This window comes from Mustela lutreola, chromosome 3 (assembly GCF_030435805.1).
Source record: "Mustela lutreola isolate mMusLut2 chromosome 3, mMusLut2.pri, whole genome shotgun sequence".
Taxonomy (NCBI): domain Eukaryota; kingdom Metazoa; phylum Chordata; class Mammalia; order Carnivora; family Mustelidae; genus Mustela; species Mustela lutreola.
This window is the reverse complement of record NC_081292.1, coordinates 117531946-117550691: the sequence shown is the minus strand read 5'-3', so window position 1 is coordinate 117550691 and position 18746 is coordinate 117531946. Positions and strand designations below refer to the sequence as shown.

Here is an 18746-nt window from a genome sequence, read left to right as displayed (position 1 = left end):
ATCTCATTAATCACTAATATAATTCAAATCAAAACCATAATGAGATTCTATTTCATACTGACTATAATGAATTTAATAAAAAACACAGACAATAATAAATGTTAGCTAGGATATGGAAAAAACATTGCTGGTGGGAATGTGAAATGTGTGGCCTCTTTGGAAAATGGTATGCCATTTCTTTTTTTTTTTTAGGATTTTATTTATTTATTTGACAGACAGAGATCACAAGTAGGCAGAGAAGCAGGTAGAGAGAGAAGGGGAAGCAGGCTCTCCATCCTGCAGAGAGCCCAACACGGGGCTCGATCCCAGGACCTTGGGATCATGATTTGAGCCAAAGGCAGAGGCTTTAACCCACTGAGCCACCCAGGTGTCCCTAGTAGGCCATTTTTTAAAGAGTTAAGAACCTATCTGCTATACAACCCAACAATTCCATTCCCAAGAAAATGAAAATATGTCCACACCAAGACTTGCACACATTCATTTACAGCAGCACTATACAGAGTAGCAGAAAAGTGGAAACAACCCAAATGTCCATTAACTTGTGAATGAACAAAAGAAGTCATATTAATACAACAGAATATTATACCATTCACCAATATAAAAGAATAAAAATATTAAGGCATGCTATAATATGAATGAAATTCAAAAACATGATGTTATATGAAAGAAACCAGTCACAAGGGACCACATCCTGTATAATTCCATTTATATGAAATATCCAGAAAAGGCAAATCTACAGAGACCAAAAGTAGATCAGCAGTTGGGAGTGGAGATGGGGGTTAAAAGTAAATAGATTGTGGTGATGGTTGCCTAACTTGGTAAATACAGTAAAAATAATTAAAATAACGTTTTAAATGGATAAATTTTTACACATAAATTATAATGTAATAAAGTTGTTAAAAATAATCTTTCATGCTAATAATTACTAGGAATGTAATAACACAGAATGCTATAAAGAGAAGCCTCCACTTGGTATAAAACATTTGTTTATCAGCGCTATCAGCCACCAAGATGACGAGCAATTAACATGAAATCTGGGGAAACAGAGGTGGACATTTTGGGGGTTCATGACTTTCTCTACTGAGAAAGGCAACACCATAAGCAGTTCTAAGTTAAAAGTTTCAGAATAGGAAAACCAAGTAGTGGTTTTTCTCAAGCAGTGAAAAGTCACTGGGCTAACCGTGGTTCCATCACTTAATACCTATACTATTCGAGCTGAGTTTCCTCCTTAACCTGCCTACAACATCTCAGGCTGTTGTGAGGACAGTGGAAGACACGTAAAAGAGAAGGCATTATAGTATAATTTTCCCCTATTCCCAAATATCAAGGTGTTCTTGCCCTCTGGTTTTCTTTCTCATTTTGATTCTGAACACAGAAGAAGTCTACCGGACAAACCTATCTAAGTTCAAACCCAAGTCTGGTCAAAAAGAGGTCACATATTCTCGGTCCTTAACAAACTGTATGGTGACTAACAAAATAAGATAAAATTAAATTAAATTCAATAAGGAATATTAAAAAAAAAAAAAAGAAAAGAAAAGAAAGCTTTGAGACTGCATTCTTCCTGGTAATTTTTCTGGATAGCATCTGATAGCTATTGGCTTGAAAACAATAAAATGGAATTTTATGAATGGAAATGTCAGGGGACAATATTTATTGGAGGTCTAATATTTGAAACAGCTAAGGTACATGGGGAATGCCACTAAAAGTAAACAATAAAATGTCAATTTAAAAAACACTTATCTTAGAAAATGAACTTTAAAGTGGAGAAAAAGAATATCCCATCACCTCTTGAGAGAAATGATATTCATTATACCTTCATGTCTGTATGTCCAAATTAAATTGTGTTCTACCTTTCAGAAAGTGGGAGGAACAGGGCCTAATCTCTCACTGTAGCATCCATTTGATAGCGATAAAAGAGAGGCACTGAATACTTAACATGACTTTGATCAAGCAATATTTACTTTGCTGTTTTTCAGTTGATTCTTTTTTTATTTTTTAATTTGGTTTTTAAGACATCTCATGATTCAGGTGGCAAGAATGAACTCTTTTTGTGAAGCGAACCTAATTTTCACAGTAAGTGCGATTATGCTGGTTAAGAAGACAAACGAGACCAATTGGAGCTGTCCCCTCTCAGAGGAATGGATGGATCTTGGGGGGCCTATGCCCTGGGAAGACCCCTTTGGCTGTCATCAGCAGCCCACACCTCATCAGCAAGTCATTTATTGGTCTAGTTCCCAGGATGTCCTCAGGTCTCTGGCACTACGTCTTTACTTTGAGTACAGAACATGTACTTTGAATGTGTACTATAAAATACAAACTATATTTTACAAACATTTTCTCATTTATTCCCCATTTACTGAGGAGAAAGCAAAGGCATAAAGTTGAGGTCACACAGAGTTTGGCTTAGCACCCAGATAATCTGACTGTGGGACCATGTCTGGACCACTCCCTCAGCCTGCTTAATAGGTAGTGTCAGCATCTTTATCGTCTGCAGGTTCTTTACAAATACTGGTAAGTAATTAAGCCTCAAAATAGTTTTCTAAAAAAGATTTAAAATGCAGCCACTCCTTTTCAACACAGTGATATACTTAGCAACAAAAATCTTTGAACAGCTGCATACAATTAAAAAATTATTAACCCTGAGGAAAAATCCACACACACACAAAAATATATCCATATGCTATTCTTATCATTTCTTATGTTCCATTTGTAGTAGCATGTATTCATGAATGAAATCCACCATTGGGTGATAAAACTACTTATTTCCACGCTAGCTTATTATTTTCCTCTTTTGGGGGGAAAATGATCAATGTAAGGGAATAATCATATTACAGATTCCCTACATGAGCCACAGTTTGGTTACTATAGTAACTCCAAGGAAGCAAAGGAACAAAAGAATGAGATGGTTAATTCATATTCATACTTCTGCTATGAAAATAAGCTTTAGAAGTACATAGCATAAAGAGAGTAGTAAATATGAATGGTGTTAAATGTATTCTTTTTAAAGATTTTATTTTATTTATTTGAGAGAGAGAGAGAGTGCACACAAGGATAGGGGTGGGGAAGGGTGCAGAGGGAGAAGCAGACTCCTGGCTGAGCAGGAAGTCCCAAGCGTGGGGCTCTATCCCAGCACCCTGGGATCATGACCTGAGTTGAGGCGTCCCAAATGTATACCTTTGAGTTATTTTTCTCTAAGTCTCAAATATTATCTAATGTCTGCACCACAAATATCATCTGTGACTATAAAGTCTGGAGAACTTTGTGGATGTATCAAAACAAGTGTATGCACTGAGTAAATCTATTATCAACCTACAAGAAGGCAGGCTTTTCTTTTTTATTATTATTTGTTTCTAATCAAGATAGGCTATGCTTTATGGCACTTAAGGTGATGAGCATAAAGATGTTTATAAAATAAGCTTTTAAGGTTTCTTTTATGAGTTCATAATACTGTCTTATGGCTTTTAATTCATGTTTCAATCCCACTTTGCTAGATCTCACTTGTTTTCGTTTGACTCTTCTATTTCTTTCCATGGAAGTCTCTATTTTCCTAGTTAAGAATAATTCAAGCGTATGTTAAGTACTGAAATTCTACCATGTAAGAAAAACTTGAAGGGAGCTATTTCCAGGTGGCCATAAAGGAATTTTCCGTTGATAATCTGACCTCCAGAGAGAAATTATTCCCAGATTAATCCCAAATCTAATAGCTCCGTCCAACCCAAAACATACAGAACCAATAAACACCCAAATTAAATTTAAAAAATTTTAACCCAGGCACAGTTTGGTTGGCCAGTTAACTTTATCAGAGACATATTTTGTAAAGCACACTCAAAGAGAATAACTGAGTCAATCATCATAAAATATAAACATTTTGACACCCTTTCCATCCCCAGAACAAATAGCCTTTAGTAAAACTGGCAGAAAAGTAAGTGAGAAGACTTCCCATTAACTCAGGGAACATGACACATGTATACATTTTCATTCTTCCTAATACCCCAATGAAATGACAGTAAAGGCATTAAAAGATATAACTCAATAAAGGGTCAAAAACACATAGAGTAAGAGGTGCAGAAGAGATAGCAATAAATTCTGGAGCAGGAAGAGCAGACGGGGGAGCAGGAAGCAACCTGACAATGTAAAGGAAGTTGAAGATTAGGTGCTTACAGAAGAATATGGGAACAAGAGAAAAAGCCAATCTATACCTGCAAAACGTTGGGAAGACTTGGGATCTAGGGGCACAAGAAAGGAGTAAGGGTTGTGGCTGGGTATAGGGAATAATTATAAGTCTCTATATAGAATTAATTAGCCCCACGGATGTCTCTGTCTGTTCCTTCGTCAATCTCTGCAGGAAAACAGATAGCAAAATTCATCTCCTCAAGGCAGCTCTTATTATATAATTTTTTTAATTTTTTATTAACATATAATGTATTATTAGCCCCAGGGGTACATGTCTGTGAATCGCCAGGTTTATACACTTCACAGCACTCACCATAGCACATACCCTCCCCAATGTTCATAACCAAATACTCTCACGCTAGCCCCTATCCCTAGCAACCCCCAGTTTGTTTTGTGAGATTAAGAGTCTCTTATGGTTTGTCTCCCTCCCGATCCCATCTTGTTTCATTTTTTCCTTCCCTACCCCCCAAAACCACCCCCACGTTGCTTCTCAAATTCTTCATACAGGGAGATCATGTGATAATTGTCAAGACAGCTTGTTTGAGGACAACATACAGCATGGGAGACAACGATGGGGTATACCATTCAAGAGAGGGATTAAGTGAAATGTTGAGGACTCAATCTTGAACCAGTCTTGAAGTCTGCCAAGACTTCTGCCCTGGGTATTTCAGAAGTACAGTGTAGGTGGTCAAGGAAATGTTCATTTCAGGAGATGAAGGGACGATGGTTAATTTTATGTATAATCACAATTTCATGTATAATCACAACTTGATTGGACCACAGGACGCCCAGATACTTAGTTAAATTAAACATTATTTACTGGTATATATCTGTGATTGGCATATATCTGTGAGGGTGTTTCTGATGAGATTAACATATGAATCAATAAACTGAGTAAAGCAGACTTCCCTCCCCATTTTGGACAGGGATCCTCCAATCCACTGAGGACGTCAACAGGTCAAAAACACAGAGGAAGGAAAAATTCACTCTCTGCCTGACTTCTTGAGCTGAGGCATTGTTCTGCATTTGAACTGGGATTTGCACCATTGGCTCCCCTGGTTCTCGGGCTTTTAGGCTCAAGCTGAAACTACAGCATGGATTTCTGGGGCATCCAGATGGCAGATCATGACATTTCTTAGCCTACATAATCACGTGAATCAATTCCTTATAATAGATAGACAATATATACTCTCTCCCCCCAATACATAAACACACATATACATATATATAACATCTATATGTTATATGCTCTGTTTCTCTAGAGAACCCTGAGTAATTCAGACACTAAAGAGCCCGTGTAATGAAGACTGCTAATCATGTCAAAATCTATTTTCCCTTCTTATACATAGCTGCCAAACCACAGGCTACATTTTCCACTTTCCTTTGTGGCTACGAGTGACCACAAAACAATATGGAATATGAACAGACGTGAACAGAAGTGATAGATCGTGGCAAATTTAAAATGTACCTGCAGATTTTTGTCTCTCCTCCCATCAAAAGATGGAACCTAAATTCCTTCATTAGAGACTCTCTTATAACCAGTGGAATGTGGCAGAACTGACCATGCACGGCTCCTAGTCTAGGCTTGAAAAAGCCACACCACTCCTGCCTGTGTCTTTATGGCAGTTTGCTCTGAGACTGCTCAGCTACCATGTGAGAGGTAGCTTAGGCTACCCTGAGCCTCAAGATGGAGAGACCAGGGACACAGACCACACAGAAAGAAAGGAAGCTAGAGGCCCAGCTAGTCCAGCCTCAGCTGTTTGAGACTTTCCAAGCTGGGTGTCACGCATGTGGCTGACGAAGCCTTCCACATGACTCACCCCTGCTACCCTCCGACTGCAACAGCCTAAAAGACCCCAAGTGAGAACCTAGACCACTACTCCCCAACAAATGTATGAGCCAACTTGATGGATGTTTTGTGTGCAACTGTTATTTTAGACCGGACTGTTACACAGAAACCGAGAAATGAAACATGTATGGAACGTCTATGTTACTTGTTGAAGTTAACTTTTTTCTTTTTTTAGGATTATACATTTTATTTCTAAGAATGATGTTTAAAATATAACATAATTTCAAATTAATAACAGAAGTTAACTTTTGATTATCTAGAACATGGAAATGACTGTGACCTAGCCTGGATGGGCAGAGGAGAATAATATCCTTCCACAAAATTGGGGGGAAAAAAAACCATACATGACTGAAGGATTATATATTGCAGAATCACCGATCAATCTGGACCCCTGACATTACTCGACCTTCCCAGGAAAGCAACAGGAGGTGCTACTGTTTTTAAGCCACTGTACTTGGGAGTATCTTTGTTAGCAGCTTAGGCTTTACCTTAAATAATACCCATATATGAAGACCAGAGTAAAGCCCTTTAGGACTGAGGGATATAGACTTTTGAGGAAACCATTCTCCAATAAAAAAAGCAGGCCCATCACTGAGAAGCCTGATGATGAAGCCAGGTGGAGTCAGATATGCAGAATGCTCCATCAGCTTCCAGTGTTTCTCTTGGGAAACACAAAGGAGATAGACCGTAATCAAAGGACATTAAAAGAAAGCTCCCCTGGGGCGCTTGGGTGGCTCAGTGGGTTAAGCCTCTGCCTCACTCAGGTCATGATCTCAGGGTCCTGGGAGAGGACCACATGGGCCTCTCTGCTCAGCGGAGTGCATGCTTCCCTTCCTCTCTCTCTGCCTGCCTCTCTGCCGACTTGTGATCTCTGTCTGTCAAATGAATAAATAAAATCTTTAAAAAAAAGAAAGAAAGAAAGAAAGAAAGAAAACTCCCCACATCAGAGACCATGAGTAAAAATAAAGAAGAAATTTAGAGGAAGCATAAATGATACAGAGGATGAAAGGGAAAAATAGTAAATTATTATTAACATCTTTTAAATGAAAGACACTATATCTAGAAACAAAGTGCACTAAAAAAATATAACCAGAAGAGAGGTCTTAGAAATTAAAAAATGCGATAATAAAATTAAAAGTATTCAAAGGAAAGGCTGAAAGATTAAGTAGAATCGATATTTTAGAAATTAAAATGTAAAAAAATTAAAAGAAAAAATGGGGGAAATATCTCAAAATTGAAGATCAGCTTGAGAGTTGAAATACTTGCCTGAGAAGTTTCAGGAAGGAGTAAATCACATACAAAATAAACTTCAGAACTCTAGAGCCTGAGCATGTTTATTAAAATATCCTCCCAATGTTCAGCACAATAAGGAGAAAAGACTTACCCCAAAATATATAATCATGAATTTCAGAACTTTCTGCTTTAAAAAAAGTTTCCAGAAAAAGGAAAACAAGCAAGTAATGTACAAAGAGATGAGATCAGAACCAGAGGCTAAAATACAGGGAGGCAAACCTTCAAAATTCTGAGTGTATTTTTCATATATCCCCATATCAGAGACCACGATCAAGCAAACACATAAATAAAAGAGAAGAAGAAATGTAGAGGAAGCATAAGTGGTACAGGACACTCTTGTTAACTTTGAACTCCATACCCAAGCTATCGGTTAAATGTATGACAACTACAGAAACCTTTCAGATATGAATAATTACTTCCAATGTACCCTATGTTAGCAGCTTTACCAGATAAGTTTAGCAGTTCTAGAAAACAAAGCAATAAAGGCAAAGAAGAGAAACAGAATGGAGACCATGAGGTTCCAGATGAGAAAAATGAAGGAATGTTCCAAAGAAAACAACAGTGGAAAGATCCCCCAAAGCACAAATATGCAACCATGCCTAAGAGTTCAAAAATTAACAACGGGCGTGTGACCCATCAAATGCCTCATTGGGGGAAAGATAGCGATAGGCTCAAAGAAGGTGAAACAGAATAATGAGGCAACTTTTTTACTTATGTGCCAAACAAACAAACAAACAAAAAAAAACTGAAAAGAAGGGACACAGAAGCATAGTATGCTGGTTGGCTGAGCAGAGAACAGTATCTGTGTAAAAATAATCATATAAATACTGCTCACTGATTTAGAGATTTTCATCTCACCAGTTTGAAGGGGGTAGTGAGGAAGAAAAGTGACAGGGAGATGAGGGCTATATCTCAACTAACATAATAGAAAATCAATAGGAAGTATCTAATATGTATAAATCAAGAACTCTCAAAAAGAAGCAAATGGCTTAGAAATATGGAGGGGAACATCAGAACAAACAGCAAAAGGAGTTGAAAGTAGCCATCTCCATGAAAATGAACCAGGAGATGACATGTGACTGTAATGTATCACCATAGGAATTGAACTAACAGTGAATTTCTAACTATGCATCTCTTCCTCTTTATAGAATCATGTCTTCAAGATCTTTTCCCAGAGATGATCAGAAAGGGTCCTGGAACGAAGCAAGTAGGAAATATGGACCATTTATTTCTATATTTACTGGTTCATAAGTCTGACTTTGACTTTTATTAATTTTATATTCTCTCCTTAATATTTCTTTCAAGTCCTAGAATAACAAGAATCATACCTTCTATTTCTTCAGTCTCATCATTTTCTAACCCTCTCAAACATACACATAATACACACACAAACCCACAGAAGACAGTTCCCCTCATTCTCCAAGTATGTAATGTGCTGGGAATATTTCATGCAACAGTTATCTATGGTCTAGGTGCCTGGAACATATCTATGAATAAAGTCGGCAAAATCCCTGTCCTCAGGGAGTGTGCGTTATAGTATTACCTAAGAAAAAAAGTAGAATAATTTATTTTATATGATTTAAGTAATATAGACTTTTTCTGACTTATTGAGAGTATTATAAAATTAGTACCTGTGGTCTCCAAGGAAAAATAATTAGAATTTTTAGCAGTGAATCCCATGCCATATATGTCTATGCTTTTTGATATCACAGAAATCACACCACTGAGACTATATTATGCACGTCTCTAAGACAAATTAATATCCATAGAAGTAATTAAAATGATTTCAATTTGGGACGCCTGGGTGGCTCAGTTGGTTAAGCAGCTGCCTTCGGCTCAGGTCATGATCCCAGCGTCCTGGGATCGAGTCCCGCATCGGGCTCCTTGCTCGGCAGGGAGCCTGCTTCTCCCTCTGCCTCTGTCTGCCTGTGCTCACTCGCTCACTCTCCCTCTATGCCTGACAAATAAATAAATAAAATCTTTAAAAAAAAAAATAAATAAAATAAAATGATTTCAATTTAATCAAATTCTCAAAAGAAATAGTTCTCAGATATAGTAAAAAAAAAAAAAAAATAGCTCTCTCCTAAGAACATTTGATTTTCCTAGGATTCCCAAACTTTAGATATATGTATATAATTTTTTTCTTAAAGTGTTGTCAACACTGAAAACATTATTATTTAAGCTATAATTAAATATTGTCCTGTGTAAGATCCATTTTCCTTATACAATATCATTTTCATGACCCCCCCTTTTTTCTCCCAAACGATTAATTCCAACTTGCCTACTCAGTTCTTAGAACATGAGTCATTTTATTCACTGGGAAGAAGCTATGGAAAGTAAAGCTTTCTTAGAGTGTGTTATAAAGAAAGTTTTAGACCTATAAAGTTAGTGAAATTACTTATGACCACTTATTAATAGAATATGTTTAACTGGGGCGCCTGGGTGGCTCAGTGGATTAAAGCCTCTGCCTTCGGCTCGGGTCATGATCCCAGGGTCCTGGGATTGAGCCCCACATCGGGCTCTCTGCTCAGCGGGGAACCTGCTTCCCCCTCTCTCTCTGCCTGCCTCTCTGCCTACTTGTGATCTCTGTCAAATAAATAAATAAAATCTTAAAAAAAAAAAAAAGAATATATTTAACTGTCACACCCATCTCTCCTTTGTTTAAGGAACAAAAGTATCCAAAAATTGGATAACATAAAAGCAAGGATATTGTAAGCATTGAATTATTATTTAATAATGATAAAAAAAAATAGCTAACATTTCTTGAATAAGTATACTATACACAATTATTTCAGTATACTATTTTACTTGAAGTTCATAACAGCCCCATGAAGTATTTATTACCTTCATTTTTGGATGGATAAAGAGGGCTGAGAGAAGTTAAAGAACTCTCTCCTGTTTAGATACTAGGATTCGAATGTGGGTCTGTCTATATTCGAAGATTTAGCTCTTTCTCGTATACTCAAAGGATCTCTTAGGATGATTTAAAGCTATTAAAAGATCTTCTCACAAAGAGACAAATGTGGATTTTTTTTCCCTTTCATACCTTATTATTCATAGCAAAACTTGTTTTCCAGTCTTTTTATAAACTCACTTGCAAAATGTAACTTGGAGTGATGAAAATGTTCTGGAACTAGGGAGTGGTGACATCCCCACCAACTGTGAACATACTGAATGTCACTGAATTGTATACTTCAAAATGGTTACAGTGAGTAAAGTTTATGTTATGCGTATTTTACTACTCTAATTTTTAATGCCCTTTGGTCCCACGAAAGCTTGTTAGAAGTGTGTCCTCTATACATGGATCACACATTTCAAGGTCATCTCTTCGGTTCTAAAGCTATACATTTACATTCTACCTCTTTGCTAGGGACTTCTAAATTTACATCTCCCTTACAGCAGAGACCTTTCTCCTCAATTCAGACTCATATATGCAACTTCCTGGTCAGCATCTCTCACAAATTTCTCACAGGCTCAGTAACGTCACATGTCCAGTCCCAAGTTGCAACTGGTCACTCCATGCCAGCTCCTTCACAATCAGACTGTATTAAGTGGCAGCAGCTTCACTTGTCCAGCTGCACAGGGCAGAGTTTCAGTGCCACCCCTGAACCTCTTTGCTTCCCCCGCACAGCAGTAAGTCATGATACTTTACCTTCTATCAGGATTTCTCCATCATGGCACTACTGAGACTCGAGAGCCCAGTCATTGTTCTGGGGGTTGTCTACTGGAGGGGGCTTCTATACTGGGCAAAATCACCTCTGGTTGAAAACCAGGACCTTAGGTATACCCAGGGTTCAATCTCTCCTCACCACCTTCACTGCCATGACCTTGGCTCAATCTATTATCATCATTCCTCATTATTTTTACAGAAGCCTCCTAACAGGCCTCCCTGTTTCCACCACTTTTTTTTTCTTCCACCATTCTTAACAGACCACCTACAATGGTTCTACTAAAATCTTATTAAAAATCAAGATCATGTCACCTGCCTCTCAAAATTCTCCAGAATCTTTCTGTCTCACTGAGAGCAAAAGCCAAATTGTAATGCTGACCTCTGAGGACACACCTGATGGGCCCCATTCCATCTCTGACCTGATCTGTCACTGCCCCCATGTTCACTCTGTTCCAGCATGGTCTTCTGCTCTTCTCTGGTCTCCAAACATGACTCACACAGTCCTGCCTCTGGGCCTTTTGCCTTTGCTGCTCCCTTCATCTGAATTCTTTACCTTGTGTCCCCATGGCAGGCTCCCTTCTTCCTTCAGGTCTTTATTCAAACTTACCTCCTCAGTGAGCCATCCCAACAGCCCATCTGCTGGTGATTCCAGCCTCTCACCTCTCATTGCCTATCCCTCTTCCTTGCCTTCTCTTTCCTTACAAACATTCACCAGCATCTAGCACACTGTTTATTCACCTTCCTGATCATGTTCATTACCCTATGCCTTTGTCTGTTTTATTCTCAGTTTATCTCATGTGCTTGTAAAAGTGCCTGACACATAGTAAGGACTCGACAGGTATTAGTGGAATGAATGAACCCCTTAGAACCAATTCTGAGAAATGTTTTGAGACCACTAGTTACTCTGGTGTCAGAAACCATGATCTGTTCATCTCTACAAGGCATGCAGATGTGAATAGTTACATATTTACTTAAAGCAACAAGCAACATCAGTCCTTATCTGGTACTCTTGCTGACATAATCCTTCTTCCTCAGCATGGATGGCAGACTGCTCGACACTAAATATAGATCAAAGGATCCCATCACAATGATGACAGGCATTCAGCAACAGCCTTGCCAGATCAATGACCCCACAGCCTACAGCTCACCAGACTTTCTCTCAGTCAGTACAGAAATCCTTAGCAACCTAATGTGCCAATCACTTATTATTCATCAATACATTGTTTGTCCAAAGCCAGGAGTCACGTAGAAATGCCTCCAATTTGAATGAGGTTGATTAACAGCTCATCTATGGACTCAAGGGAAAACAACAGACACTAACAAAAAGCTTTAATTTGTTAATACTACAATCTAAACCCAGAAAATGGTTTCTAGGTTTCTCAAATATACTTATTCGGGTCTCCTGGGAAAGCTGTTTAAATTCCAGAATACACTGGACCTGAGTTGTGAGATTTGGTAATATACTCACAAAATGAAACTGATGTCACCTGCAATGCAGGTTCTTTAAAAAAAAAAAAAATTCCAAATGAAATATAATAGACTCACATACATAGTAATAGATTCTAAGATATCAAAATTGCCTTTGAAGGTAATGACCCAGAATTGCTCTACTGAATATGACTCCTCAAAATGACATTATTGTTTACCTTTTAAATAGTGTTGCATACATGTCACTACAATTTATGGCAGCAAAACAGTAAAAACTGCTGAAATGCAAAACAATAGGAGAAGAAAAGATAAAGCCACAAGGCACTGGTTAAATAAATTACTGAATACAAGTACAAAAGAATACTATATAGCCATTAAAAAATGAAATTAGCCCATTTGCACTAATAGGTAATGTACATCAACATGTTATGTGATCAAAGCAAGCTGCAAACAAAGGGCACATAGTAATATTCTGACTGTACAAAGTAAAGTGTGTATATGTATGTACCTATATACATGTATGAATTAGGTATTTTAAGGACCACCTTCTCCACCAATTTCTACTCTGCTCCCTATCCAGGAGTCTGGTCTGGATAGATTAATCAATAGGGGTCCCTTGCCTTGTGGCTTCTAGTTGGATTCAGCCAGTGAGAGCCCTGGCAGGAGATACAAGGGTGAGGGCTGTTCAGTCCCCTGGCTCTTTTCCTACTTCTCACAGCAGGTTGGTTATATCCCTCTAAAGGTCATGACATCGGCTGAGCATCCTCTCCATAAAGTTTCCCTCCAGATTCCAGAAGCCACTTCCTTTCTTTGCCCCTGCAGATCCACAAGTCATAAAGACTGACACTAGCTCAGGGGCACTCCACAATTCCTTGTAGCTTTGCTTAACCTCTGCTCACACCTCCCTACTTTCTCAAGTAGTCCTTTTATTCAACTGCTCCCCATGACCTTCTCTGCATATACATTGTCTTTTTTGTCAGACCGTAAATAATAATACTACGAATACTTTGTGTGTGTCTGTGTGTATCTTATGTGGTTTATACCCACTTACATGCATGGAGAGGTACTTACGTGTCCAAAGAAAATCTCTGAAGGAGATTGAAACATATGGTCTGGACTTTGGCATTCCATTTTGTATCTTTCAAATTGTTTCTACTCTTAAAATACCTGGTCATATACATGTAATACATTTGTAATTTCGAAGCAAACCCAAACGGGAAATACATATTTACCACCCTTTTGATGGCACATTAAGGAGGGAAAGAAATAATGAACACTAGGGAAAATGCAATTGATGACAGAGATGCCCGTTTGGAACAATCCGATGTGTCTGATGGGAAGGAACGTCTCTCTGAAACTGAAGTTTGACAGTTATCAAAGAATACATCCATTGCCACATCTTGTTCCAAATGACCTGCTTTTACAAGAGCAGACTTATTTTGAAAATTGGCTTCCAAATAAGCCCTTTTTCTCCACACATCTCATCTGTGGTTCAGATTTGCTACTTTCCATCTTAATTGCACTTTTTGGAAGAACTTTAGACAAGAGTGAAGTCATATAAACTTGCTCATTTAGATTTGATAAAATGTTTAGCCTTTTGTGATTAAAACAAAATAGCCTCTTTCACAGAATTGCAAGATTGACTTTTAGAACTATTTCCAAAGCTTACTAAAACTACTATGAGGTAAAAAACACAAATCACTAATGTGGTATTAGAGCCCACAATTAAATTAATTTATAAGGGCTTTAGTGCAATTAAATTTCCTACAGGCCATATCTCTAATGGCGCTGGGTTTTTTTACTTAATATACTTTAAAGCATAATTTACTTTCATTTTTGCAAAGTCATTTAAATATTACAAATATCACTTTTGTACATATTTTTATGGTGACACAATACATTTGCAGTCTATTTAATTTACAACTGATGAGAATAAAATGAAAACTCTTCTAGGACCATACGTCTTCCACAACATCCCAATTTCCTTTTCCAAGATATTAAGTGTCTAAGTTATGTGTATTTGCAAGAATGGGCTCCTGAAAGAGTAATAAATATTTTAAATGATCTGATTATGAACCTTGAGGAAAATTAAAATCTAGAGCAAAGAAACACATCAGTGATACAAAGAGCCAAGATGTTTGGGTCCATCATTTAAGATAATAAATTATTGCCTTTAAAATTCAATTGAACAGATCTTTCTCACACTCAAATTAAGGAAATGCTTAGAGAAGAACATGAGTTATGTATAAGCTTCCAAATTTCAGTTCAACTTACTGATATATTTATGTACAAGGTAGCTCAAGATCTCAAAACACATTAAGGAGACTTCATAGTCACAGCTAATGAATAAAGGTGTTAGGACAATTTTTCATGCTCCCAAACCTAGATATGTAGGATCTATGCTAGAAAATATTCAATAATAAATAGCTAACTAATTTGTCAGCCAAAAGAAAGGGGCATACAGAACTGGTCCAATGCATTTTTAGCTGAGAATATCAGCTAAACTCAGATGTCATTCTTGCTAGAAATGTGCTGCACAGTGGTGATATATTTGACAAAGGAGAAGCAGATGTAACTATGGAAATCATAACTTTAATTGACAACAACATGAAAATTCACAAGTATAACAAGCGTCACAGATAGAGGTGACAATTATGCAGAAATAAAAATTAAAAGTAAGCTTTATTATAAAGAAAAGGAGTCTGTTTTTCTTCTCTGGATATTTCCTACTACTGCAGAAATAAGAATAAGGATGGAAAGAATATTTTTCTCATTAATGAAAACGGGACAAAAGAACAGCCAGGATATTCCTACCTGGTTTCCAGATGAACTGATTATCCTTTTTGCCTTCCAAATGAGCTGCATGGGACAGCAAGACAGAAAGTAATAGAAATAGCTTCCTCATGCTCCTCCATAACCAGCAAGGGACAGCCAGATTACCCTTTGAAAACATTCTTCAGATTTTCAGCCTCTTGACTTGCCTATTCCTAAAAACAAACAAACAAACAAATAAACAAAAACCCAGAAACAAAAAAAGGAAAAGAAAGAAAGAAAACCAGATAAGTTTCTTCTGTACAGAAATTATAAAAACCCACATTGACTGCTAGAACCTTTATCATGATGACATTACAAATTTCCCATTACACAGAGTACATATACTATTACCATTTTAAGATCAAAGGTTAATTAGCCATGCTTTCAATCCTTACCCACGGAAGAAACTCTCAGTCCTAAGGACTCCACAGTCCCCCAGTCCATCTACTTTTGTTTGTAAGAGGAGGGTTGGCAGATACCGGGTCTATTCCCTCCTTCAACTTAGCCAAACTCTTTGAGGAGCTCACGATTTGGGAAGAAACACGCACACGCAGCAAAGTCCAAAATAGGGCAAAGAATGCTCTAACACTCGTATTAAGGAAAAGATATGGAAAGACTGAGGAGGATGTAATTAGATCTTCCATGGTGAGAAAAAAAAAAAAGAGAGAGAGAGAGAGAGGAGCCTTAGGAAAATAAAGGCTTAAAGGAACCAGGAAGGGCACCTGAGGCCTTGAGAACTCGATACTTACATGCATTTTGTTTTGAGGGGCTGCTGAGTGGGCCTGTGGCTGCTGGGAAGGAGGCAAAGGGGAGGGAGGAATGGACAGGCTGGGGAGCACATTATGAAGACCCTTGAATGTCATGTAAGTGAGTTGGGTTTCATTCTGTAAGGAACATTCTAGGAGAGCAACTGATTTTTAAATAACGGACCGCAGTGTGCATCACGGATGCATGGTAGATGAGGCTAGACAGGAAACCAGGCAAAGAGTCCAGGCAAGAACTGACGAAAGCTTCTGGGGAGATCTGAAATGTGGTGTAGCAGCCAGATTCGGTTAACCATTGGATGAGATATGAGAGAGAGAAGACAACAAAGACAGCAAAACTGCCAACTTCCATGACCAAACAGATGGGACCCATTTACCAAAGGAGGAAAGGAGAAGAGGGGCAGGTTTGAAAAGAAAGAAAGAATTTCCTTTAGAGAATATTAAGTCTGATGTGCCTACAGGGTATCCAGGTAGTTTCTCAAATGATAATAAGAAAAGTCTGTCTGGGGGCAGCTGGGTAGGCTCAGTCAGTTGAGCGTCTGCCTCGGGCTTGCGTTGTGATCCCAGGGTCCTGGGATGGAGCCCTATATCAGGCTCCCTGCTCCATGGGGAGCCTGCTTCTCCCTGTCCCTCTCCCCCGCTTGTGTTCTCTCTCTCACTCTGTCTCTCTCTGCAAAATAAACAAATACAATCTTTTAAAAGAAAGAAAGAAAAGTCTGCCTGGAGCTAAGAAGCCTGGAGAGGACGTGCTACCATGCTCGTATGGGGCAAATGGATTAAAAAACATAAGTAGAGGGGGACGAAAGGATTGAACAATAAAAGGATATCAATAGTAGAAATTATTGTCCGTACATAGTCACCCACAAGACTGCTAAAAGCAGGGAGGGAATCTGACTGTGAGCTTCCTAGTGACCAAAGAAAGAAATGGCTACTAAAGCCCTCATGTCTGCAGGAGAAAATTCTATCTCCATTTCTCACTAGTGTTTTAGGAGAAGCCACAGGTCTGCAGGAGAAAATTCGATCTCCATTTCTCACTAGTGTTTTAGGAGAAGCCACAGCTCTGCTCTCAAGCACTGATGGACTTTATCCCATGACTCCTCATAAACACAGATGATGTGCCCAGCAATGTGCTGAACACAGCCCTTCATCAAATAAAAAAAAACAGTGGCAAGCCATATACAGCAGAATGGCTCTCCTAGAACACTGCAAGGGCAAAGTGGAAAAGTACACATCAGTAAAAAGAAATCCTATCGAAGAGTCAAACAGTGCAGTTCAAGGGCAGTCTCTGACAGTCTGCCTGGATCCACGGATGAAGACAGTACTTGGATTAGCAACCGAAACCTTTTCTTCAAATTCTGTATTGCATACCAATCCTGAGAAGCATCAAAGTGGAGTGATCCAACTGAAATAAGATTGTGTTCTCTTGCCTGGCTGCTCCCAAGGCTGGCGGCCCATTTTACTATTTCACGGAACCTTTGCAGCATGGCTGGATGGGATTCAAAAACCTCAGGCCTAGAGAACTGAACTGGCTACATTTCTTTGTAGCAAATATCCAAGAGTATGATCTGCTGCAACTGTGCTTTTGCAACATTGATATTAACTTTCGTTTATTCTAAGGACAGAACTTTTGGTAAAAATGATTTGCATCTTAGGGTAGTAGATCCTAAGCTAGTACTATTACTATTAATAAACAAATTGGCTAGCAAGACCGGCTCTCTACTAAGAAAACTTCTTTTATACCACAAAATCACCAGAGTATAAGAGGGGACTTTGTCCATCCCCATCAGTGACAGATGTGTATCCAGAATTATCTAAGAACATATTGAAATCATAAATATGTAAACTACAGAGAAAGAGGACCAAAGGTGTATTTGCTACATTCTAAATAGCTAAGGTGGGAAGCCAAAAATGATTTAAAAGAATTAAGAGCTCCAGTGAGACTGCATGTAAGCTGGAAATGATTAGTCAAAAATTCATATTTAAACATCTTGAATTCTGCATCGATCTGTGAAATTTTACTCTCAAAATAACAACAACAAAACCAACACAATTACCTGAGTAGAGGCTGCTCTGATTTCCTTTTAGGCTTCCTTATACTTCCAGAGCCCTGTGCTGACTCTGCAAAGGGATCCAACGTCTTTGATGCTCACCTAAAACAGTGGCTGCTCCCAAGCAGAGTGGCTGCCTACAGTCACCATAACTTCTGGCTACCACTGACTAATAAGGATAGTACCAGTAGAAATCTTAGGCTAATCTTAACAACAACAAAAACCTGAAATACAGATCTTAGAGAACGAACACAAATATTTCAGTTTATGATCCCACAGCAATCTTACTCCTAGAAACACCTACACATTTTTAGTATCTGTATTATCAATAATTCTATTGAATTAGCTCCCTTTCCACAAGCAGCTTAGGGACAGCGGATGGGGAACTGGATTTGGTGAAGCTTCTACCACTTGCCATGCTACATGTGTTAGACATATAAGTAAAACGAGAACCTCTGCCGAGCTGATGGACAGCACAGGTTGGAATGTGAACACAGGTTTTTCTTACTCTATTAACCTGCATTACCTGTCTTTCTTCCAAATGCCTGAAACTTTACTCAATCATCCCTTCAAAGACACTGGGAGTCATCCTTGTATCCAGTACTTGAAAGGTCACACAAGAATTCACAATAAAAGAGGGGAAACAAGAAACAATGAGAGATTCCACTCCTCTATTTGTAGAGCATAAATGGGAAGGTGCTGTAACT

The 18746-nt window shown here is 38.3% G+C and overlaps 1 protein-coding gene across 1 annotated transcript in view; it reads right to left on the bottom strand.

The window, feature by feature from the left end:
• The window catches only part of THSD7B (thrombospondin type 1 domain containing 7B), a 733321-nt gene extending 717927 nt beyond the window's left edge, over window positions 1–15394 (bottom strand). Inside the window, exon 1 of the mRNA XM_059166739.1 lies at window positions 15228–15394. Within this exon, the coding sequence (XP_059022722.1) occupies window positions 15228–15366 (139 nt within the window). The 5' untranslated portion in view covers window positions 15367–15394. The remainder of the gene's footprint in view (window positions 1–15227) is intronic.
• Window positions 15395–18746: the final 3352 nt, after the last annotated feature.